This window comes from Fopius arisanus, unplaced genomic scaffold (assembly GCF_000806365.1).
Source record: "Fopius arisanus strain USDA-PBARC FA_bdor unplaced genomic scaffold, ASM80636v1 scaffold00160, whole genome shotgun sequence".
NCBI lineage: Eukaryota > Metazoa > Arthropoda > Insecta > Hymenoptera > Braconidae > Fopius > Fopius arisanus.
The window spans coordinates 161,184-185,660 of NW_011887899.1; the positions used below are offsets into that span (position 1 = coordinate 161,184).

The 24,477-nt window shown below is 36.6% G+C and overlaps 7 protein-coding genes across 12 annotated transcripts; 3 read left to right on the forward strand and 4 right to left on the reverse strand.

The window, feature by feature from the left end:
- The first annotated feature begins 489 nt into the window (after positions 1 to 489).
- On the forward strand, positions 490 to 2,520 carry Daao1 (D-amino acid oxidase 1). Its single transcript, XM_011314388.1, has 6 exons — positions 490 to 726; positions 949 to 1,072; positions 1,287 to 1,432; positions 1,528 to 1,684; positions 1,796 to 2,080; positions 2,248 to 2,520. Exons 1-6 carry the CDS (start codon positions 542 to 544, stop codon positions 2,356 to 2,358), a joined length of 1,008 nt encoding a protein of 335 aa, XP_011312690.1. The 5' UTR covers positions 490 to 541; the 3' UTR covers positions 2,359 to 2,520.
- Positions 2,438 to 3,413, reverse strand: LOC105272316 (N(6)-adenine-specific DNA methyltransferase 2). Its single transcript, XM_011314387.1, has 4 exons — positions 3,222 to 3,413; positions 2,988 to 3,135; positions 2,675 to 2,884; positions 2,438 to 2,591 (listed from the first exon to the last, which is right to left on the reverse strand). The coding sequence occupies exons 1-4, from the start codon at positions 3,393 to 3,395 to the stop codon at positions 2,452 to 2,454; spliced, it is 672 nt and encodes a 223-aa protein (XP_011312689.1). The 5' UTR covers positions 3,396 to 3,413; the 3' UTR covers positions 2,438 to 2,451.
- Positions 3,414 to 3,558: 145 nt separating this feature from the next.
- Trax (Translin associated factor X) lies at positions 3,559 to 4,866 on the forward strand. The gene is made up of 2 exons (XM_011314391.1): positions 3,559 to 3,650; positions 3,864 to 4,866. The coding sequence occupies exons 1-2, from the start codon at positions 3,635 to 3,637 to the stop codon at positions 4,736 to 4,738; spliced, it is 891 nt and encodes a 296-aa protein (XP_011312693.1). The 5' UTR covers positions 3,559 to 3,634; the 3' UTR covers positions 4,739 to 4,866.
- Positions 4,762 to 6,188, reverse strand: LOC105272318 (aprataxin and PNK-like factor). The gene is made up of 4 exons (XM_011314389.1): positions 5,946 to 6,188; positions 5,638 to 5,885; positions 5,224 to 5,553; positions 4,762 to 5,157 (listed from the first exon to the last, which is right to left on the reverse strand). Exons 1-4 carry the CDS (start codon positions 5,982 to 5,984, stop codon positions 4,860 to 4,862), a joined length of 915 nt encoding a protein of 304 aa, XP_011312691.1. The 5' UTR covers positions 5,985 to 6,188; the 3' UTR covers positions 4,762 to 4,859.
- Positions 6,189 to 7,048: 860 nt separating this feature from the next.
- On the reverse strand, positions 7,049 to 14,954 carry LOC105272320 (WD repeat-containing protein 20). 2 transcript variants are annotated; one of them, XM_011314393.1, is made up of 5 exons: positions 14,850 to 14,954; positions 13,530 to 14,316; positions 13,033 to 13,215; positions 11,429 to 12,775; positions 7,049 to 8,694 (listed from the first exon to the last, which is right to left on the reverse strand). In XM_011314393.1, the coding sequence occupies exons 2-5, from the start codon at positions 13,797 to 13,799 to the stop codon at positions 8,626 to 8,628; spliced, it is 1,869 nt and encodes a 622-aa protein (XP_011312695.1). In that variant the 5' UTR covers positions 13,800 to 14,316; positions 14,850 to 14,954; the 3' UTR covers positions 7,049 to 8,625. The 2 variants fall into 2 exon arrangements, with proteins under 2 accessions (XP_011312695.1, XP_011312694.1); XM_011314392.1 differs by lacking the exon at positions 7,049 to 8,694 and having other exon boundaries at positions 9,605 to 12,775; positions 14,850 to 14,951.
- A 786-nt stretch (positions 14,955 to 15,740) lies between these two features.
- On the forward strand, positions 15,741 to 18,552 carry LOC105272321 (digestive organ expansion factor homolog). Its single transcript, XM_011314394.1, has 2 exons — positions 15,741 to 15,983; positions 16,095 to 18,552. The coding sequence occupies exon 2, from the start codon at positions 16,110 to 16,112 to the stop codon at positions 18,432 to 18,434; it is 2,325 nt and encodes a 774-aa protein (XP_011312696.1). The 5' UTR covers positions 15,741 to 15,983; positions 16,095 to 16,109; the 3' UTR covers positions 18,435 to 18,552.
- A 104-nt stretch (positions 18,553 to 18,656) lies between these two features.
- On the reverse strand, positions 18,657 to 24,410 carry LOC105272322 (putative transmembrane protein INAFM2). 5 transcript variants are annotated; one of them, XM_011314398.1, is made up of 3 exons: positions 23,939 to 24,410; positions 23,031 to 23,544; positions 18,657 to 19,067 (listed from the first exon to the last, which is right to left on the reverse strand). In XM_011314398.1, the coding sequence occupies exons 2-3, from the start codon at positions 23,446 to 23,448 to the stop codon at positions 18,826 to 18,828; spliced, it is 660 nt and encodes a 219-aa protein (XP_011312700.1). In that variant the 5' UTR covers positions 23,449 to 23,544; positions 23,939 to 24,410; the 3' UTR covers positions 18,657 to 18,825. The 5 variants fall into 5 exon arrangements, with proteins under 5 accessions (XP_011312700.1, XP_011312699.1, XP_011312698.1 ...); XM_011314397.1 differs by having other exon boundaries at positions 23,031 to 23,591; XM_011314396.1 differs by having other exon boundaries at positions 23,031 to 23,619.
- Between the last annotated feature and the right edge of the window lie 67 nt (positions 24,411 to 24,477).

The following is a 24,477-nucleotide window of genomic DNA, read 5'->3' on the forward strand; positions in this document are numbered from 1 at the left end:
CATTATTTTTTTGTAAACCTGGAAAATCCCTTTTCATAAATATCGCTCTTTAGCGCCCTTCAAAATTTTCTCCTCTTTTTTTTCATTATTTTTTTATGCCAACTCCAGTGATTTTCGTGACCTCAAAACTTATCCCAAATTTTTATGTATTTTAGGTTAAAAAGATAAAATTTAAATAAAAGATGACGCTCGATAGATAGTCCACCCGGCCCTTAATATAATAATTGAGGCAATCACTTGACGAGATACTTCGCAAAAATGCATCAAATTTTATTTTTCACCTTGCCAATTAAAAGAGAAAGCATTACGATAATGAATAATCGATTTGCTCGTATACTATTATTTGAAAAAGTTTTTGCAATCAACAATCAATAGTTTATTATTGAAATAGCGTAACTCGCATCGTCGCTACATGAAAATGGAATGCGCGAGCATCGTGCGCGGTATATGATGCACTTAGCTGCGAAATTTAAAATTCTCATTTGCTCTGTACTGACCTTACTATCAGTCGTTTATCAGCTTTTACCCAACACTCATTGCAATGAGAGTCGCAATTGTTGGTGGAGGTGTGGTTGGAATAACAACTGCTCTGAAATTAAAACGAGAATGGAGAAATTCTGATATCAGTATTTATGCTGAGAATTACGAGGATCTCGTGAGTTTCGTGGCTGCAGGGATTTTCAGAGTTGGAAACTCTTTCTTGGGACCAAACGAGGAGATAACAAGGTGTGTTATCAGTACTGTAACTTGGGCCCAAAAATAATTCAGAAGTCAAGTCATAACAAAAGATAATTTAGCAGGGTCTACAACTCAAATTAATATCAACTGCATTACTCAAATAAAGGAGAACAATCAATTTCTCATTATCTTGACAAATCCATACTTACGTTGTATATAAATGTCATTAAACCTCTTGAATTGATTTATGTTATTATTCATTGGATGAAGGAATTGGGTGAGCGATTCCTATGAATTCTATGATGAAATTCGAAAAAGTCGAGAGGCAGCTCTTGCTGGCGTCGTCCAAATCTCCGGATATATTTTCTCTAATGAAGGACCAGCTGCGGTGAAGGTTTGCACTGAACATATTCTATTTGCATTGTTAAAACAAATAATTCTCATTAAACTCTTTGTAAATATCACTAAATCCATTGTTATCCACTTCACTTTAATAAATATCAGGATTAAAGGAAAGGACGTGGACTAATAGCCCGAACACATCTGTGAAGATTTTATCATTGAATTATTAATGAATATTATTATCTCGATGAATGTTATTGCTACAGAATCATTGGATGGAATCATTGGTCCCCCATTATCGCAGTGTCACCGAGGAGGAACTGAAATTACCTGGAGGCCACTGGAAATACGGCTCGTACTTCACAACAATTATGATACAATGCAAGTCGTACATTCCATGGGCAAAAAATCAGTAAGACCTCAGTATTGAATTGTAATGTAATTGAACAGTACGATGAATCATTTCATTTTTCGAATAAAAAAATAATGAATTATCACGTGTTGTAGACTGGAGGCAATGAGTACGAAATTCTACCAACGGAAATTATACAATATCAATGAATTAATAGATGAGTATGACGTCATAATAAATTGCTCAGGGCTAGGGGCCCGAGAACTCTGTGGCGATAGGCGAATGATTCCCATAAGAGGACAAGTGTTGAAGGTTTTATTTTTGCTCCATTTATCCAATGAGAGAAACATTTCAATTATAATTGCCCCCATAATTACTAGAGAATAATTCAGGGATTAGCATTTCAGATGATTATTTTAACAGGTGAAAGCTCCATGGCTGAAGACCTTTTTCTACGGAGACCTCGACACGTACATCATCCCTGGAGTAGATGGATCTTGTACTCTGGGTGGATCCAGAAACTTCGACTCGACACGAGCATCCCCATGTCCTCATGAGACTCGAGCCATTCACGACAGGTGCACTGCCCTGGTTCCTTCACTTAAGAATGCACACTTGATCGAGAGTCTAGTAGGCCTCAGGCCCCACAGGGATGGAGGAGTCAGAGTGGAAGTTGAAAAAATTTCAAATGGACGTAGATCTGCTACTGTACGTTCCAATGAAAATATTATCTAATAAATTTTGAATCTAATTTAAGATAAGCAAATGGAACACATCCTAGTTAATTGCCAAATTGGTTTTCAATTGGAAATCATCGGTTTCAGTAGAGAAGAAAAATTTCAGTAAAAGCAATAATTGTTAATAATTGCTTGCAGGTGGTGCATAATTACGGTCATGGGGGCTACGGAGTCTGCACAGCCCCTGGAACAGCCAGTTATGCGATAAAACTCGCCCAAAACGCTCATCTCAATAACTCAAAACTCTAAATATCTCTAGTCAGTAAAAATAGAGCAAAATAGATATTTCAGATACTTTTTCCTCAATAAAAAATAAAATGTCAACTACTTTGTCCCCTGAACTCAATGTAATTGCACCGATTTATCGAAGTCGAAATTAGAGTAACAATAAAATTCATTTGCTAAATTGTTTCTGTGGTGTGGCTCAAATCTGCATTTATGAACATCCAGGAGTCTTCCAGCCAACTCCTCCATTACAGCACCTAGAGTAATCATTCAATGATAAAAATAATAGGAAACGGCGAAAAGAAATAATAGAAAAAACACACAATAGAATAAATTATACCTGTACAGAGAACTATATTCCTCTTAGTTAAAAACTTCATGGTAACGGCAGTTTTTGTTAAACATTCCTCCGATAAAAATGGAGGATCTGCTATTACTAGATCGTACATGCTCGACATTTCTCGTGGTAGATTTAAGGGTGATTTGTAGTCGTATGAAACGAAATCTGCCCCATACATCGAGAATCTCGTGTCATACTCGAATAATGTTACTGAAATCAGAAAGTAATTAATAATTAATTTTAGAAAAGCAGTTTTCTTTATTTTAGATAATCATATGCTGGAGTAAATTTCAATGTTCATTGATTTTATTACCTGTTCTACCCCCAGCTTGTCTCTTCAGTGATTTATACAACGTGGGGCAGGATATAAGGGCTATTTTTCCATCGGCTTCTGTACCTTGGAGTGCACCTCTGACGATGACGTCCACTGTCTCGTCGTCGTACCAGAATTGACTTAATTGCTATCAAGCAATTAAGAAGAAAAGTTACATCACAAAATTTTATTTAATAATCATATAATAATCATATGAATCTCATAATCTTATACCCAGTCTTCGGAGAGATTGAGATTATCAATGTCGTTTTCTTCGAGATTTACTCGACCCTTGGTCATCATTTTGGTCAGTTGATCTTGTCGTTCCTGAAACTCTGTGTAATATTCTTGAAGAGCTGCCAAGGTGGAGGCACTCAGCTGGGGAACATCATCCTCGCTATCTGTCATTTTTTTATTTCAAGTGGCTAAATGTTTATGAGAGATTATTAAGCAATGGTCGTAAAAGACGGAGCAGACACGCGTGTTTTTCTCGGATATTCGCCCTCTGTCTGCATTTCACTGTTGTTCTTCTAACTGCTTTAACCTCAAAACTCACTTCTGCTGTCAAAACAACTGTCGGAATCGAACCTCAACAATAGAAAAAACATCGAATTCAATAATCATCAGGGATTCAAGGAGTTCGTAGAATGTCTGAAGCACGAAGTGAGGAACTTTCTCATTTATATTATATATATTATTATAATTGTAAACACATATGATTTATTATTCTATTATTCTATTAATTTATTCTCCAAGATATTTCGTCTAGAATAATAGTCTGAAGTGTTCAATAAACCCTAGAAAATATACAGAATATTTCATTAATTGATTAATTTATTTAATCGGATTTGCGTAATTTCGTGGAATACTTAATAGATCCGAGTGGAGCTCATCGAAATCGTCACCACCATCACTCGACCAAGCAGAAGATAAATGTCGGAGATAAAGGTCGTGAAGTTCTAGAGAGCATCGACGAGGCCAACCCAGTGATCCAGCAATTTCGAGGATATTCCTTGGAATTGGACTCCAAACATGATCGTTACGAGAGAATCGTAAAGATCAACCGAGACATCACCATCGAAAGCAAGCGAATAATCTTCCTTTTGCATACGATTGACAAGGACTCGAAACGAGAGTCCATCCTCACCGAGGCAAAGAGTCGAATATCGACCTTGAGGAATTCATTATTCAAGGGAATAGCCTGTGAGCTCGAGGGCCAAGACCCTTACCAATTTTTGAGGGCATATCGAGGAGGACTGCAGGAGTTCATCGAGGCTGTGACATTTTACCACTACCTCTCAGACAATTCCCTCCCTCACTGGGAGACATTCGACCAAACATTCCAGTACAGAATCCCAGAGACAGGGGAGTCAACTCCAAAAGATCCAGTCAGAACTGTGAGAACGCTTCTGCCCCCAACGGAGTACATTCTTGGAATTGCTGACCTCACTGGGGAGTTAATGAGAAAATGCATCAATAATTTAGCCTCTGGGGATATTGCCAGCTGTTTTCAGACCTGCAACGTCGTCAGGGAGATGTACAAGGGATTTCTAGTGTGCTATGGAATCGCTGGCAAGGAGATCAACCAAAAAGTCTACACGTTAAAACAGAGTTTATGGAAAATGGAGAACGTATGTTACATGATTAGAGTCAGGGGCTCAGAGATTCCTAAGCACATGTTGGCAGAAGTGGCCATCAGTGCTGCTGGAAAGTATCCAACAGAAGATGATGAGGGATATCAAGGATTCTAAGGAAGATAAATGGGTAAATGGGGAAAAGCTACGAGTAATTATTGTCTAAAAATCATTCATGTTTTGTAAATGTGTGTATACCAGGTACGATTTTTACAATACGAAGCTCTTTCTATCAGATTTAAAAATCGCTTTCATATTCCTGCTCCTCATCTGTACTCTCATCGAGTCCCGAAGGATCGAATTCGGACTCGTCGACGGATTCTTCCTCCGAGGAAGCATCGGAGTAGTCATCTGAACGCTGGGATCTGGCGGTTGTCGAACGTCTTTTCTGTGTTTTTGGGTGGCTGAATTGTTTCCAGTGCTCGGCGTTTCTCCTGTAGCATTTAGAACCAAATTTGCACTCTGGACGCTCGTTCTTCATCTCATAATCGTCGTCTGCAGGATGACTGAACTCGGCTAGATGATCGGAACTTCGTCTAGGGAGATGAATTGTTACTCGAATGATTTCATTCTTTGATAAATAAATTTTCCCTTGACAGTACCTGTAACATTTGCTGCCGTAAATACATCTTCGTCTCCTTCGGGCCTTCTGAGAGGCCTCCCCAGACGTCTGGGGATCGTCCTGATCTGTCGATTCCTCAGTCTTTCTCTTCTTCAATTCCTTCTGATCCCTGAACTTTATCCTCTTTCCGTTCTCCTCTTTTGGGGGAGTCTCCGGAATTTTTTCCGTGTGAGAGATTTTCGTGCAGACCACGTCTTCCACGGATTGAGTTCCAGTTGGCGACGGCTCCGTGTCCTGACTGTTTTTTGGGGGACTTGGCTCTTCAGTTGAACTCGTTCTCTGTGAATTCTCGTCATTGATAGCTTGTATGCTAAAGCAATAAGTTTAAATTTAAAGCGGAAAGTCTTTATTTCTTCAGAAAAGTAAAGTTTTTATATGTTATTTATTTTATTACCTCGTGTGCTGATTAAGAGAATCATTTGAGGAATGCGCAGACTGTTGTGAATTATTTACGTCCTTTTTACTGTTAGTTTCTCTATTATTTGCGTCTATACTTGAATGACTTTCTCTATTCGATGCTGAGGTATTTTGACTATCGGTGGAAATAGTCTCTTTCGTGTTCTGGGAACTGTTCGGTGTAGAATTTTCTTTATTTTCCACTCGTTTTCGTTTTTCTGCGGGAGCTCCACTGGATACTCTTGGCTATCCAAATGGTAAATAATTGATAAGAATCAAATTTCCTAGGAGGATAATTGCTGTTACCTTTCGTTTTTTATTGCTGTCATGTTGTTTTCCCTCCATTTCTTCCGATTTTTAGTTCTCTCCTTTCTCAGAGGGCACCATAAATTTCTCAAATTTTTTCTTCAAATTTTATTCAATATTCAGGTAACGAAGAATTTTTCATTATGTCAGACTGACAGAAACAGTCGAAGATTCTGCTTCTCCTCGATATGTCGGTGTCTTTTATTTTGATTGCGTGTATAACCTAGTATCTCAACTTGAACAGAACCCGCGGAAACGTATGAATTATGAATCTCCCGCCTCAAAGTATTCCTCAAAAATTTGCCATTTAATATGTTATACTTTTTTATCGATTTGATGAGCCTATTTTTCGGCTGAGGTATTTTCTAAACGACAATTTATTTTATTTCAGAAACCTTGAGAAGTCTATGGGAAATATTTAATCAAAAAATCACTGGAATATTGGATTTTGCCAGGAAAATGAAGAAACCCAATTAACAATGAAATGTTTTGCTTTTTTTTCATCCATTTACAATTACAAAGAATTCACTCTTACGAACAGAGTTGGAGGGGGGGTGAGCTGAGAAGTGTCTTTTAGACGAAACCTCGAGTACGAAAGTAAAAAAAAAAAAACAAAACAAATTATTCAATTACAGTGAATAATAATGGCCTACTACTAATTCAATATAATGATTAACTATGTAAAGTTCAACTAAATATGTAAATAATCTCAACTACATGGCAACAGGTATATGAAAAAATATGATAATTTGTACTAGCTCTCTTTGTCATGCTTCTGTTAATTATGGAAACGCAATTTACCCGCGTAAATTGGAAAACGAAAATTAATCAGCTTTTCGTACACTTTGGCATTAATTTATTTTTTTTTTCTGTTTTTTCCTTCTGTTAATTTTAATAGAAAATGCCCTCGATAAAATCGTACAATCAGTTCACTAGTCTACTCAAAAGTTTATAACTTCATCATCGATCTAACATCTGGTTTTATCAATTTTTTGGTAATTTATTTATAAATAAATGTATATGAAGTATCGCCTTGTGGAATATCTTATTTGAAATACTGTCTATCCTTAGGATATTTTATAAGTACCTAATTTTTTCTTTAATTCATTTATATACTTTGCCATATTCGCCCCATTGCCCATTATAATACATTAATTACACCTGAGAACCATAGGATTATCGAAGAATACCCTAAGAATTATTTTTATTTTTTTAGATTTATTTCCATGCACTCCCTCAATTACTCAGTCTCCCAAAACTGAAAGAAAAATCTCATAGCCCTCAGGTGCAGAAACTACTCCTCACTTCGTTTATTTTCCTTCAACTGGTCATATGCCCATGGCATACTCATTATAAATTTCAATAAAGCGAGTCGAGGACGTCTCAGTGATTTTCCATGAAAATTACATTTTCGGGAGTCTCTTAAATTAAATGTGTCAATCGAGCGTAATCTTTGCTTTGAATTTTATCTCGTTAGTGTAAAATAGTTTAAGATTTAGGTTGCAAATGTTGTTGCGAAAACCGCTTCAGTGGTTTTAAAAAAATAATAATGAAAAAGTGAAAGAATACAGAATCAAAATGAACTGTTTAATGTTGCAGATGCCTTTTCTATAAATTTGGGAAATCTCTTGGATTTAATATCTTCATCTGCCAACATTCAACAGTTTTTCCTAATTTTCATCATTATTTTCTTATGACCATTCAAGTGCTCTCTGATATACCATTTAAAAACCAATTCTGGAAATATTTTCACACTAGCATGATAAACTTCAAACCAGAGATTACAAAAAATTGACAAAAATGTAATTTCCCAATAATTATCATGTCCTCATGATTTCCACCCGTCGATTCTCTCACAAATTTCAACGTCGACCATTTTTAAGCTAAAAAATACTCAACTGCTCCTATAATCATAAACGTGAGAAAATGAAGAACTTGGTCGTTACATAAATCTTAAAATTCTTTTCTTCTTTACTTACGATCTTACTAAGGCAATTTAAGAGTGGCGATTTCCCTTTTTATCAATCTCTTGTGAAAATTGTGCTAACAGATTCATTGAGCTGCGCCGTATCAACAAATTAATATTCCATTTCATTAACAGACAGTTATTTTGATAATCAATCGATCTCTATGGGTGAGGGATAGCGTTGCAAAACCTTTTAGGAAAAGACTCATAATTTCTCCTATAAATTGACGTTTTTCATTTTCTTGCAATCACTAATATCTAACTATCAAGCAAATGATGGAATGATAACCATTACACTTCAGGCATACAACGATTCACATTTCGAATTCTCTCCTTGCTCTTTAAAATCTATTGATTCAGTTCAATATTTATAATAGCCACTCAACATTGTAATAATTTCTCGTTTGTTTCGTTTTACTTAAAAAATTGTACAAAAGCATGTGAAAATGGTTTAAACTATATGTTGATCATTCGATGAATTACTCTCTGGTTGGACGCATTGACTCGATGGAAAAAAATATTCATCTGTTGCTGTTGAAATCAGTGAAATTTTTAAACTGGACTCGAGTAGTTCTCGCTCGGCCATACGTAATAAAGATGACGATGAGTTGTTGGTGGTGCAAATTGAACTCCTGTAGCTCCTGATGATGTGTGTGAATTATCACCATTTCTGTCATCAATGGTTGATGTGTTTATCGGTGATTCAGGCTGTGGCTATACTATTGTCCCACCACTTTCACCAGGGCTGACAATGTGTGGAACTGTCAGGACTTGTTGTCCTGGCTGCAGCAAAAAATATATTTATCACTTCTATACCTCAAAAAATTCACCCCGTTTCATCAACAAACTCACTGACTGACTCATTTTCATCCATTGGATTTCACAGGGGAATTAATATCCACAAGAAAATATTACACCTCGTTGGTTTCAAGCTAATGTGCAAACGATTTCAAGCTAATGTGTTTGTCAAACTAAATTATAAACGGCAAAGGAAGGAAATAATAATTTATACGTACCATGCGATAAATATGGGAGTAGCGGCCATCCACGTTATCCCGCAAAGCCATAGCACACGACTCATTCATTAATAAATAAATCATTGACGAGAGATTTGACTATCGAAATAAATCTCTCACTGGGAAAAACATTTTTTTTGCCGGCATTTCCACAAATATTCATGAGAGTGTATGAATAAATAGTTATTTGGCAAAAATAATTTTTTCCGAGTGCAGAGATAAATTCAAGCGGAAAGATAACAGATTCGAAATTTCATTCAATTGACAAAACTATTATTTTATTATAAAAACGAGAATTTTACTGATTCATTCTCTGGCATAATTCAATTTTTACTGTTGCGTTAAACATCAATTGATCTCAAAATGTACTGATTTTAGGAGGAAATATCAGGAGTCCTTTTTGTTTGAAAATTTAATCCACTACAAAAAAGTCCTCTAACGTCCCACCATAAGTCTATATTTTTCGAGATAAATGAAGATTTCAAAAGCTAATAAAAATATTCAATTCGACTTTTTCATTTTAACACTTCGTTATTTAATTAATTTAGTTTATTTTTATAAAAAAAATGGGACTGATGCTCTCGTAACGCATTCACTCAACAAAATAAGTATTTCAAGCAGGGAAGCAAGCAACTGGACTCATTCAACTTATAATACATAAAAAAAAACTATCTGAGTATTCTTCTCAACTTCTTCTTTTGGTTTTCACGATTTATTAATTTTTTACAACAATGCAAATTCATTTTAACAAAAAGAATTAAATGTCACAAATTGATGGATGATAAATGGGGGCGGAGGATGTATTATAATTAATAGTATTGAACAAATTTCCTAGCATTCCCACTACATTTCTTCTAATCTCTATAAACTAAATACTCTGTGCAAGAGTTTGGGATTTTGAAAATGTCTGGATCATTTCCTTCTCTTCATTTAGAGGGGCCTGCCCTGTTGATAAGTCGAATAAGGAGAATAAAGGGTGGGGAAAGAAAACTAAAATGCTAATCAGATGTAAATCTCCTAGTCATTCAACTAAAAGAACAAAATAGCGCATTTAATGCAGATGTACTCTTAAAGTGATGGGTCATGAGCCCAGGATAAATGAGCATGATTGAACATCTAATGCCCCCGCCCCTTGTCTCCTAGAAATGGCACACGACCACGTACATCACTAATTAATGAATTTCTCTCAGAAAAATATATATTAATTAAAAATAATTGAGACGAAGAAACTTGCAGTGTCTCTCCAACGCAATATCGCACTTTGGATAAATACCTAGAAGTCTATCTAATACTTTTAACATGAAAAATAAGGAAAACCTTCAAATAATGGATAATTCAGTGAAGTGGTAAAATATAAACGGAAGAATCGATTCTAGAGGTGTACAATTACCTCGGAAATCGTTTCAGTGGGAAATGTGTAAATAAATTCTCACCAGATTATCCAGACATTTTTAAACACTGTATTAGGGAGAGGTGAGCAAATGGAAACTTGAAAGACTTCTCTGGTTATTCTATTATTATAAATAAACTGATCAATTAAATTTTTGCATCAATTTATCTCGTTAATTATCGTTTTAAGTTGGAAGTAACAAGTCTTTTTTTCGGGCCATGAAATTTCACTTTAGAAAAAAAAACCAATTCAAGTCTCCATCCTGGCTCCTCAACCTCTATCTCAACAAAGAACAGCTTCTCGAGAAAAAACTAATCACGATAAATTGCCAGCTCACGATCAAATTACCTCGTGCATAAAAATTATTATTACAAATATTCGCCAAATTCAAAAATTCACTTCAAATCCAAAGAAAACCTCGGACAATTGAATAAAATTCAATACACAGTTTGTTATAGATATCTCGCTGCTCAGTAAAATAATTCCCACTTAAAAAACAAGTGCAAAGTAAAAACGAGCCGAAGTCTCAGCTATACCTCGAGTACACACCCTCCTTCAATTAAAGTCATTAAGGCCCGGCTGAATTATCTCCCCAACGTTATCTAGTTTTTTTTGTCATTTTTATCGCTTCGAATATTCATCATTTGCCTTTTTTTCTAACCCTTTTCCCACAGAAATTTACGTCCACATTAAGACATAACTGCAATAATTAATCAGCAAATGAATAGTACATGAATTACTTTCCCCCAATGAAAATTCCCTTATTCTTCAATATTAATGAAAAGCATTCTGTAAAAATAGTTAGTAGAAAAAACTTCAAAGACTGTCGACATTTTCCTAGAGATGAATCATTTACTTGCAATTTTGTATCTATTGCATTTTGAGTTTGAATAATCCCCTAGCAATTGTTTTTGCCCGAAATATTGGAGGATAACAGAAAGACAATAAAAAAAAAATGAAGTTATCGTTGGAAAGACTGAATAACCGGTGGAGAAAGCCCTGGATAAATTGTCCATCAGAGATCATTAAGCCGCATAGAATTGATATTAGTGTGTACGTTACTATGGTGATGTGGCCTGTGCAGTGTGCTGCTTATAGTAAGAGGACCTACCATGTGCCCAGGTCTTGCCCAAGTATAAACATATCCATCTTGACAAGCAGTAACGAAGCAATCCTCCCTAAAAACTAATTCAGTCAGTCTCTCCTGTGCCAATTTTTTGCAAACAAGTGGCTCAAGTACAGGACACTCATCAAATCTTGGACACCAAGCTGTACCAATTAATCTCATTGGATCATCCATCACAGAACTAACTTTTTTACCACCGTAACCACCACTGACACTACTCATATTACTTCCATTAGTCGTTGATTTTTCACCACTATTTTGCACTTGTACATTACTATTACTCGTACTTGTACTTTTCAATGGTAAGCTAAAGTTTCTCTTATGATTATCACCCTTTCTATCACCAAAACCAAGACCAGCAAATCTCTGTGTTAATGAATTAACGGTTGACACAGCAACACTAGCTGTTGTGTCATTTCTCTCGTCCTTGGAGATGTTGTTCATGTTATTGTGTTTGCTATTGATGTGATTTGACGTAGAGCCATTGCCACTGTTGAAATTCCCTGATGATGTAAAGCTTCCAGATCCAGCAGTGGAGGCCCTCTGCTTGGCACAAACTGGCTGCCTGAGAACATCTTCAGTGATGTCCCACAGGCATAATTGTGTGTCCTCAGATACACTTCCTAATCTGTAACAAGTGCCTCCAGGTACTCTCAGCTCAGAGCCACAAGAGTTTCTGTTGGAATTCAAACCCTGCGAGGCTGTCGACGTCCTCTTGCTCTTCTCGTGATAGTGATTGGTGTGATTGATGTGAGTTATGGCCTCGTCATCAGACCCACTAAAATCGGGATCAGGCTCGCCGTAAGACGTGGTGAAGGGATCGAATGCCACAACACTGACCCAACTGTGGTGCCCCTGGCCCCTCGCTACAACTCGTTTCTCGTTGAAGCTCCAGATTGTCACCAGATCGTCTTCACCTCCCACCACTACGTAACGACCGTCTGGTGACCAACAGACACACAAAAAACCACCGAAGTAGCTCCTCGCTGAACCCACCAACTCCATTGTGTCGTAATGAAATACTCGGAGGAATCCATCCTGGGAGACGACAGCTAGGTTTGCCCCACACGGACTGAAGGCGAATTCGTTGATGCAGCAGCCCTCAACACCAATTACCCATCTGTACAGGGGATTTCTCGTCGACTTTGTTTTACACGTGTGAATTGCAAAACCATCTCCCGATTTGAAGGGTTGGTAGTGAGGGGGCATTGTACCACAGGGCAACTCGAAGTTGTAGAGGTACAGCTGACCAGAACTGTGGGACACCAGGAAGAGATTTCTCGAGCCTGGCACCCACTTTATGCACGTCACTTTTGTCTTATCTATCAGCCTCTGGAACAATCGGAGATTATACATCATCATATTTTTCTTATACAAATAAATTGGATGAATTAATGAAGAAATTAAGATTTAAAAAATGTATCTGAATGAATTCAGCAGCGGAAAGATAATTAGTAATTTAAAATTCCTCATTGATGTCTAAAAAGTGTAAGAGTTTGTATAAGATATCATCAATAATAGAAGAAGTTTTGGAAAAATGGAAAACGAACTGGCGTATATCTCTAGCATCTCTAGTTCCATTGTCCTACCTCTTCATTGTACAATTTATTCAACTGCTTCTTGATAGGATCGACCAATTGTATCTGACCAGTTGAAAAGCCAACGAGGAGTGGTGCTATCTCAGCAGTTGCTGTGGTCTGATTAAAATTGTGACACGTTGGATTCGTCCCCTTGTACAGCTTCTTGTCCACCGGTTTATTCAGGTCCACCGGCTAACAATCATACAATAAATCATCAATTTCCCATGGGAATGCTCCCACCTCCTCCATTATTTGTAATAATCCTCTAAAAACCATAAAACTCATCACCGACAGAGTGGCAAGTTCCAGCTCAATGAAAAATACCGAGTCAATTCACCTATTCTTTGTAAATAGGTGTGACGATTCTACAGTCAAAGATGGAGTCATTTTTATCTCAAGTCTGAACTTGTAGGTTATGTCAAAAATAATATATTGTCGATTGGTGAAGTAAATAGATGGAATACAATAGTGGAAGTAATTCGTCAGATATTTGACGAGTGACTTACCTTTTTTATCCCACGATAAACATAAACATACAATTCTTTTCCAAAATTGAAACACATTCGATCACCAAGACCCAGTGTACCATTGGGATCGGCTGAATCTGGTAATGTAACAAATGACACTCTGACTGATGCACTACCCCTTGTATCCGTGTTACCAACTCTATTTGGCCTTGAGTATTCAGAAAGTGTCATGAGTCTGTATGTACCCTCGCGGGTTACAAATTGTGTTTTCAAGTCCTCTTTCCCCCCGCCGTCCAACTGCACAGCCATCTTACCACCAAATATTCAATGGAGTTTCTCATCAGACACGAAAAACTGTTTCACCTGGGGCTGTGTCAGGCAGAACAGTTTGAGGGAGTGAAAAATTTCTACCGTCCTCCGAAGATTGTCTGATCCTCAATTAATTTCAATTACTCAGGGGGGTACTCGTTGCACCCATCGTCACCGCATCACCACATTTCTTGGAGAACTAGCTTTGTGTCAATTGGCTATTCCTTGGGATTTTAAAAAAAACTCGATAAGATCTTGCTGGTGTCCTGGGGACTCTGCTCGGGTGGACACACGCTATTGGGGAGATGAACTGAATCTGAAATTTTAACGACGTTTTGTTTCACGGTTTAACGTTGAAGCGCCCTCGGCCCTCGGCTCCCCCTGAGAGATATATTATACGAGAGGATGCAACACACGGATGGCTTTTTCTTCATTTTTTTTTTCTTTGCAATTGTGTTGGAAAGTCGGATGTGCTGGCATCTGGTGGGGGTGCCATGCGCGCGCATCACAGATTTTGCTAGAGAAAATTGTTAATTTTTCGATTTTGATTATTTCGAATGGAACACTCAGAGCAAAACGATAAAAAAAATAGGAGAAATTCAATTAAATTGTCTAAAAATACATTTTTGAGCTTGAGGAAATAAATTATCGTTACGGTGAATAATTAGGGAATGAAATGGGATAAATCATTAATGTAAACAAAAATACATTTTTGGGCGTACTGTTTTAGAAAAACTTTTCCCTTTTTTCTAGACTCGAAGAACAAAGAAAATTCAATTTCTTTGATGCAATTAACGAAAATCAATTCGTAATCAATGCGTGATTTTTGCCGAGAGTTTGAAACTGATAGTCACCGAAAGTTCCACAATTTCATTAATTTATTATAAAAAAACAAAACTTTTTTGTATAGGTAATTGAATTCCCAGGTAATTATAATCTCCTCTGATTTTCTAAGAAACAGGGAAAAATGAATATTTATAATTTTTCAGTCAAAATGTTATCGCATTAATATTTTCATTCCGGATATTAATTAAAGTCATGAATATTTACTGAGTTTTTGAATTTCCGATGGAAGACTACGAAATTCGATCTCTTTGGAGTGGATTTACGCACAAAATATAACTGTGTCGTAATAAAGCGACTGGTGCTGGTAGATGAACACAAGCTGACAGAAGGGTTAATTAATCTCGTTTGTCTCCTTCCTACATCCGGTATGCACTTGGTTACTTCCATGTTGTACAGAATCCCAATGCCATTTTCCCAAGGCTTTATTTCTCGTAACAAGTTATTCCAATTGAGCATATGTAATATTCCCTTCCTGTGAATCGAATTCCAGAAATTACGGATAATCAGTCAGTTTATTGCATTTCATGCTAATCCTCAGCAGCAGAAATCTTTCGATTTGCATTTTTCTTCCTCGTTTTTCACATTAAATTAGAATTACGCAGAATTAACGTCAGTGCACTTATCTTGTGAAGAGGAAAAAATTAACGAGATAAAGGAACGTTGAGTTCAATATACGGTGAATAATTATCATTTCATATTTGCCAAGATGATGTACAGAATTTTACTGAGGAATTTTTCCTAATAGAATTTATTTGTTCAGTTTCTTTAAGTAACTTATATTATTTTTAATGCTTAAAATAATTCGGGGAAATAATTTCGTCTCTTTGAATTTTTATCGATTATTAATATTTTCTCCTGCAATTAATTGTTGCATGAATTAAAATTGGAATTAGATGAATTTTCAAAAATCTAGATCCATATTTTGACTATTTTCATAACTCAAGGAAATTGTTTTCGAAAAATACTTTTAACCCTTCCATAACACGTGATTGATTTACTCTTAACTTATCAGTTAAAAATAATTTCAAAGAAAGATTTAAAAATATTGGGTGACGTTATATGATGTTTATACTGGTTTATAAAAATGGTTGGAAAGAATAGTTAAAATATATTGGCGCTGTCAACATTCCCTACATAACCTCTCATTACCGTGCAATTGCCTACATCAAATTATCGGTAATTGGCCTTAATTCGTGATTTAAAAGATGAATAATTATTCAAAGTCTATTGGCGGATAGAACCCCTCGTGTGTCTAAAAGTGTCCTAACATTTATAACTCATCTGCTCCTCTTGCTATTGAATTAATAAATAATTTCTGTGGTGTGACAACAAGAGCACGTGGGTATTATCATAATTATTATTACAGTGTCATCTCTTAAATATGTTTTACTTCTTTGGAATAATTATGACTTATTATTATTAATAATTATTAATAATTATTTATTTCAGATCGGTGATGAAAAAATGGCAAGAGGTAAACGACCGGTTCGTGGTGGCAAACGAGATCGTCGCAATTCAAAATTCCAGAAGCCAAAACCAAAACAGAAAAAGGGAAAATTCAATCTGCGAGAGGCTTCGTACGTAAAAGATCGTGACGTAAAAAATGCGGAGATAGAAAACAGACGAAAAATTCTACAAGAACAAGAGGCGAAAAAGCGTAGATATGAGTCTGAATCTTCCTCCGAAGAAGAGAACCCCATGAAGACTCTCCTCTCATCGTTTGCAAACAGTTCCCAGAAGAAAAATAAAATAGCTATTGAGTCTGAGTCTGAAGATGAGGAGGAAACTAGCGACAAAGAAGACTTAAATTCCGAAAGGGATGATCTGTCAGCGGAGGAAACAGAAGAGGGAAAAATCGATGAAGAGAGGGAAGATGGAAATGAAGGCAAGAGTGAAGAAGAAAATGAGGAAGCAATGGCTGACAGAGAGATGATCGAAATAGAGGTGAAAGAAGAGGACGAAGAGGACGATGAAACGTCCCGTGAGGATCAAGGAATGATAAAAGATCCTTTTGCCCTCCACCTGAATCACGATTTACCGGATGAATTGTATGAGCTCCTGTCTTCTCAGAATCCTGTCGAGTCTCAAATCTTGACATGGCCCACCTTGGGAAAGCTAATTTATCAGATCCCAAAGATTTCAGATCCCCCACCAACCCCAACATCAGCAAAAACCCTGGAATCTAAAAACATAGCGAAACCTGGAATCATTCCTTCGATAATCTCCAAAGTCGACTGGGACAAACTGTACATAAAATCTCAAATCCATGGAAATCTTACGAGAGCTAACTTTCCCAACATAAAAGATCATCTGCAGACGAATCCTACTCCCCTAACTCCACTCCAGAAAGAGTTGCTCTCGATAATAAATAATTATCAGGACTTGCTCTACACTGAGAGGACTTTCTCAAACGAAAATGAAATCAAATTCGTCTACTGTCTTCACGCAGTCAACCACTTGCTGAAGACACGGACCAAGATTCTGCACCACAACGCGAAGCTCTCAAAATCCTCAAAATCATCGATGGGAGAAGTGCCAGATGAATATCGAGATCAGGGACTAGTACGTCCTAAGATCCTGATAATAGTTCCCTTCAGGAGATCCTGTTTGGAGATCGTTGAGTTGTTGATTTCCATTTTAATTGGAGAAGAAAAAGGGGGATCCGTCGCAAACAAAAAGAGATTCCTCGAGGATTTTGGTGGAGGCGAGATAGTAATGCCCAAGAAGAACCCAAAGCCTGAGGACTACGAGCAGACGTTCAGGGGAAACACTGATGACACATTCAAGATTGGAATAGCAGTGACCAAGAAGACGTTGAAGTTGTACTCGGATTTTTACTCCTCAGACATTATAATCTCTTCTGTCCTGGGGATGAGGATGATTGTGGGAGCTGAGGGCGAGGAGGAAAGAGATTACGACTTTCTGGCGTCGATTGAACTCTTGATAATGGACCAGACAGAATTATTCTTCATGCAGAACTGGGATCACTTGATCCACGTCCTGGATCATCTCCATCTCCAACCCAGAAAGCCACACGATACTGATTTTTCAAGGCTTAGGAGCTGGAGTGTTAATGGCTGGTCCAAGTACTACAGGCAGACCCTCATTTTCTCCAGCATTCAACTGCCAGAAATCCAGGCAGTATTCAATAAAAAGTGCTTGAATTACGCTGGTAAGGTCAGGGTGGCAAATTCCTGTACCTCAGGGAGTGTCTGTCAAGTCGCAGTGCAATTGCCACAGGTTTTTCACAAGTTCCAAGCATCCAGTTATGGACAGGCGATCGAGGCACGAATGGAGTACTTCGTCTCCAAGATTCTGCCTGAGTATAAAGACAGCATCATGAATCATACATTGATATTTGTACCTTCTTACTTTGATTTTGTGAAGCTCAGGAATTATCTCAGGAAGGAGGAGCTGAGTTTTGTCCAGATCTGCGAGTATACGAGGGATGCCAAAGTGGCTAGGGCTAGGGATATGTTTTTTCACAGCGATGCCAATTTTTTACTCTACTCTGAGAGGTTTCACTTCTTCAGGAGGATAAGGGTTAAGGGCATCAGACATATCATCTTCTTTGCTCCTCCCAATTTTCCTGGGTTTTACTCTGAAATGTGTAATCTTATGCACGAAGCTAATCAGAACCCTAAAGCTGGAACTGAGAGCAATATGACTGTTACGGTTTTGTATTGCAAATACGATGCCATGCAACTTGCTGGAATCGTTGGTACCGAGAGGACTGGCAAGATGATTGCCTCTGAAAAAGATGTACATATGTTGATGACTGGAGATTAGTTGGAGAAATCACAAATAAATCATTTTTTAACAAATAATAATGTTTATCCACTGCTCATTTCTCACAGTCAATAGTAATTCTAACATTCAATTGAATTGCATCCATTTTTCGTTCACTTTATTTTAATTTACTCTCTAATTTATTCTTTCTGTGGTATTACAACTCTTTTTATAAAAACAAATGTATTATTTTTCAAAAGCAAAACATAAATATAACTTATGTTTTCCCAAAATTGTCGGGTAGTTAGATAAATTTGAACTGATAGTATCATTGAAAGAACTAGTAATTAAGTACTGGAAGGTATTTTTCGATCGAAAAATCGTCAATTGTTCCTAATCGTTTATTTTGACACGAAGACTTGATGATTCGAATGATTAAATCCTTCTGGATTTACCTACGCGTCAATCTATCGCTATCGAATTCAATGCCTAAGGGTTCTTCCACGTTTTCTACGGAGATATCCTGATATTCAGCGCTCGTGGGATTTATCGTTGGTAAAGGATTAAGAGAAGCCTCCAATTCCGGCCTCTCAATCGGCTGATTCTCCTCGAGGTAAACAGGTGGATAAACCAATTTCTCCTTTTCTAAGGATTCTGTGACGTTCGGTTTTGCTGTTGTCCTTTCTTGAATTCCTGAAACCAAAATCATATTTGTTTCTCTCTATTATTATTATTACTATTATTATTATTATTGTTATTATTATTATTATTATTATTATTATTATATTTCAAATGATAATGATAATTCAAAAAATCAATTCATTAATTCTAAACTTCAAATGAAAGTGACAACTTTATAGATTCTGTATTTCATACTAGATAACGAATAAATAAATAATAAGAAATTTAGTTTAAATGGCAATGAGTAAAAAAATTAATGAATGTATAAAACATATAATATATAATTGGAATAATTTTTGATGAATTTTGATGAAAATGCAATGAGCTTTTTTGCTTTACCAATGACCGCGGCAAGTTCCACCCCAGTCGATAAAGTTGGATTTAGACATTCAACCTTGGCTGTGAGATTATGTTTGACACCAGCCCTTACAGCAAACCTTGCATGATCCTTGGGATCCCATATGAACATATAATACAAGGACAATATGATGGCAGCCAGACTCACAGATATGACGTAAGCAACAACAGTCATAACTCGAAATGCCTTTTGCCGATGTTTAGGTTCGTACAGCTTGTCTTTACTCTCTTCACCCGCGAATTTAACTTCGTTGGAAGCTTTGACGTTTGAATCGTGTCGAGTTCCCAGGGTTCGACTTATGCTCGCCATAACGTTCTGTGCACTCATTTTTCGGGGTATTTGCATTATTGAACACGATTAATTGTCTAATTTATCGAATTTTATGACTCCTGCGGTTTTGATATTCATCCTGAGTTACACCGGTTACACCCATGGATCACGCCTGTCTTTTTCAGACATTGATCTATTTATAGAGTTGAGTTTGCGTGGTTTTATTCAAAATAATCTGCTCTCTGCGCAGTCTCCCGGCTGATAGCAAGTTTTTTTTTTCATCAATTGTTCGCACTTTTTTTTGTTCATTTCAGGGCATAATATGAGGATTAAACAGACCTTTCAACGCTTCTAGCAACAGAAAACTATCAGAAAAATAACGTCTGGCCCTGAATTTCATTTTCACCAGCTATTCAAATTGTTTTATTCATCCGATTAAGTTCCTTTTTCTGTTTTGCGGACATGAATGTCAAAATATTCGTGGAATTATGAAGAGCCATCGGTTGCATAATTTTTTCGGAGAGTTTCAAATCGTCGCGGGGAATTTCTATTATCAGATTGGTTTTATTTACTTGTTATCTGCTTGTTATGTAGAAATATAATGGATTTTTTATGACATTTGCAGGTTCTAATAAATTTTTGGGGGGTTCAGACGTACCCAAGACACACCTTTATGTAAGATCGAGAGGTCTTGAATCACTAAATTGAACAAACAACGACGCCCTTCTAGATGTAATAGATCATGTAAACATACCTCTGTTTACTGAATTATTGCTGGAGATGTTGGAAGGGCTTGTGAGGGAAAATTTAAACGCGTTCGATTAGGAATGGATAATAAACAGTTGAGGACAATGAGGGCCTTATTTGGCTCTACCCGACACCTCTGGTTTTCATCTGGAAATCATTTGGACATTGGTTATGCAGACTCTAACCTGAGTTCTAAACAAAGAGGACTTGGGCCTAAGATTCCAACAACGGAAAACCCATCGGGCAGTACCTCTCAACCCGAATGAGCTCACATCGCTTCATCAAATATCTCCAGTCATATTTTTACTAAGCCTTGTTATTAGAGTTTCTTTACATTAACGTTTATTGTATTTTAATTGTTGATTTCACGGCAGTATATTCACGAGGAGGATAAATATATTATATTTGTTGAAATATTTGAGTACAGCTCTTTCATTGTCCTACAAAATTTACTTGACACCATCCTAATCTTCTGGAAAAACAGCTCTACTAAGAGACTAATTTACGATCGGTTGTACTCCGAACCCGAGACTGATTTAATCCTAAACATATGCTGAAATTTCAACAAAGGACTGTGACCCTTTGAGTCATAAAATTGTTTTTCGGTTTAGTCTTTTCCCTGAGAGAGTTTTTCCCTTTTAAATAGTTTTCAGTCTCTGGACAACGGTCCTCAAGTTAAGACGTGCCTTCCTCCTGCTAATAAAGAATATTCGATAAAGTATTTCACTGTGTCTTCGGTTTTATTTGTTCGCTTACACCCATATTCCAATAATATTATTTTTAGAGAGTAGTTTTTATTCTCTACAGGCTATGGAATATTCCAGACCTCCTTCTAAGTATTCTCTTTCAATTCAGTAACGAAAACCCACAGAATAGGTTTCACTGAAAGATAAGTTTTTGGGAAATATCTCAGAATCTAATAGACATAGCTCAAATTTTCATAAGATCTCTTTTATAGGATAAGCAGAGAGCTAGAAAAAAGGTTCTATCGAAAATTGCGTTATCTCCTTTGGATTCAGAGATATTCCTCCAAAACTTGACCTATTCTCTGTCTTTTCGCTGCAGAGTTAAACAAATTGAAAATTTTTCATTATCCCGTCCTTTTGAATGAATTCCATGAATTTCTGATCTTAATGAATAAATTTAATATAGAAAAATGGAAAAGAGTATGGGGAAAAATTCTGGAAGACTCATTGGACTAGGAACAAAGACCGTACTGTGTGGAGACCACCAGCGCCTTAGTATAAATCTTCCGAGAAACAATTCTGGACCTTGGCGACGTTTGCCTGCTATTGTTTACAATAAACAAATGCCGAATGACGAATGATGCGTTGGAGTTTTTCTCCACTAGAAAGTGGACATGAGGGCAGTTCACCTAGCAATTCGGGCGAGAGCACATCCAGCTACTTCAACCAATATTAACTGAGATATATATTTCTGTTTGCGTTTATTTACACTTTATATATTGTTAACCAACACTACGTTACTTTCACCAGTATAAATTAATAATATTAATTATACAAATTATAGAAGAGGATATTTCACTGAGGTGGAGTGTTTTGAAATATACGCTCAAACCCCTTTAGAATTTTACTTCTTGTTGGAAATATTTTCGACGTTAAAACGAACAAGAGAACCGTTGTGACTGATTAGAGGGAATAATGGAAACATTACGAAACAGCCCAACACGTGGACCAACCCCATAGACAAAGGGCCTTGTCTAATGGGTAGACCTGACACCCTGGACGAATTGATGACCGAGAACACTTGGAGACGAACTCTCGAGCAAGCAACATTAAATATACCACAACCAACCCAGCTTATATTATATCGAGTTTTTAACCAAAGTTTAATTGTTAACAATAAATGGAAGATCGAGTCAAATAATTAAATAATCGTAAAATATTGTGTCTCCTACATTCTTACAAGAGGAATAAAAATTTCATCCAAAATATCATAGATATAATTACGTCAAATTAATTTGTGAAATTAATGAATTCAGAAAAAGAAAAAATAGTGTTAATGATAAATAATAATAAATCAATTGAGAAAGAAAAGTTGAATTCCAATGAATTTTTGTTTTAGTATTCATTCATACCGATTAGTTCATCTCGAACCGATAAATTCCGGTTTCAAGAACAATATGAAGTGTATTTACACCTCGCATAAATATTTACACCCCAACGGAAAGATATATGTAGCACATTCCTTCGCATCGCCTAATGGCTCGCGGCAATTGAACTAGAGAACCAGAAAAATAGCAAAAAGTTGACCCTGAGGGTGAATTACATAAGGGGAAGCCCTGCACAACCTGTCGACCCTGTTACAGATATTAACTCAAGTACATGGATAATTCTACCAGTACCAATCCATGTTATCTACTTCTAAGGCTTTCTATATACTTTGTACCGACAAATTAACTCAATTTCCCAACCCATTTGTTATAAAAAAAATCAGACGAAAATTCTCTATTTTCTAATTCTTCTTTTGAATCTGCGAAAAATCGCGTGGAGGAGCAGACAAACATTTATATTTTACTTCGCGATTTTTTCTGCAACAATATAATTTTTCGCGATAGAAAAAGATAATGAATTGTTTACCTTCGGACGTCGAAGAATCGGATGTCTCGAGGGCATGAGAACCCTCCGGTATCTTCGTCTCGATTAATGACGGAATCGTAATCAATTGATGAGTGACAGAGTCATAAACACCCGGCGATGTGTCAGGATATTCCCATGTATGATTGAAGTTAATTTTCGTTGAATTATCGATATTCAATCGGTCGTGATGGGATGACGTCCTGTTGAGTCCTCGACGACGTGCAGTATTTTTCCGGAATAAATTCATTCGCTCGATGATTTCACTGATACTTCTGTTGTTAGAGGGAGAGTTCTCCATCAAATACTCGCTGTGGGGGTCCCGCAGGCTTAACGATCCCCCAGGGGGTGGATGCCACAGAAATATGTAATAACCACTCAGGACAATTGCGACGAAACTCACTGACACCAAGTACGCCATTACTGTTATTATCCGGATTATTTTTTTTGCAACCGGGCGATTGTCATAAATGTCATCCTTCGCCGGTGCCTGACCGGTTTCTGCCGCCGAATCCTCCTTCGACGCCATTTTCCGCAGATTTTTCTAATTAGTTCTAATAATTTCTAATGATTTTATCTCGATTAATTCAAGCTAAAATCATCAACCGGTTAAATTTCCTAGAGGAAAGATCTCTTGATATTTTCTTCTGATATTAAATCTTCAGATCCTTTAAAAAAAAAACATTCCTAGAATATTTAACTTTACATCACTCTGTGCGGTAAATGCCGAATTACGCACGTCGTAATGTAAAATTCCGCACTGTGTGATTAAAAAATTCGCCTCTCACACCTGTGAGAAAATCTTCACCGCGAAAATCACATAATGTATTATTCCCTCATTTTCGCTCAAAGCTACTCATTACGGAAATAATTACGCAGTAAAAAAGAAATTTTTTGTTGTAATTAATTACCTCCAGCCACCTCACTACCGATTTATCGTAAACAATTCTTTAATTTATTTTTTAATATGTTTTTTATTTAATATTTGGATTTTTTATGCTATCGATGGACAATGGAATTTCTTTATTGAGAATGAAGACTTGACGTTCGCCCTTTTAATTTTATATAAAATTATTCAAGGGAGAAATTATTTAATCAAGTAATGTTCACACAAGTCTGACACATGCGATACTAAAAGCTCCAGCTCTAGTGTTCCAGATTAAAAGCTCATATCCACGTGTTTGATATACGCGCAAGCGTTCTCTATTATATACTTGAAAAATTTTCGTTTATCAGTAATGAAAAAAAAAACTAAGGAAATACATGTACTTGCACTCGATTTCATCCGATTTGATTTCGATTTACAGCAAAAGCTCCAGATTTGTGCGTGAAGAATTTTCATTTTTATGATTGTGTTCATAAAAAAATAAAATAAAATAAAATGAAAACTTCTTGCCTCGTAAGAAATATTTTGTGTGAGAAAAAAATTGAATTCATTTTAATAATTACC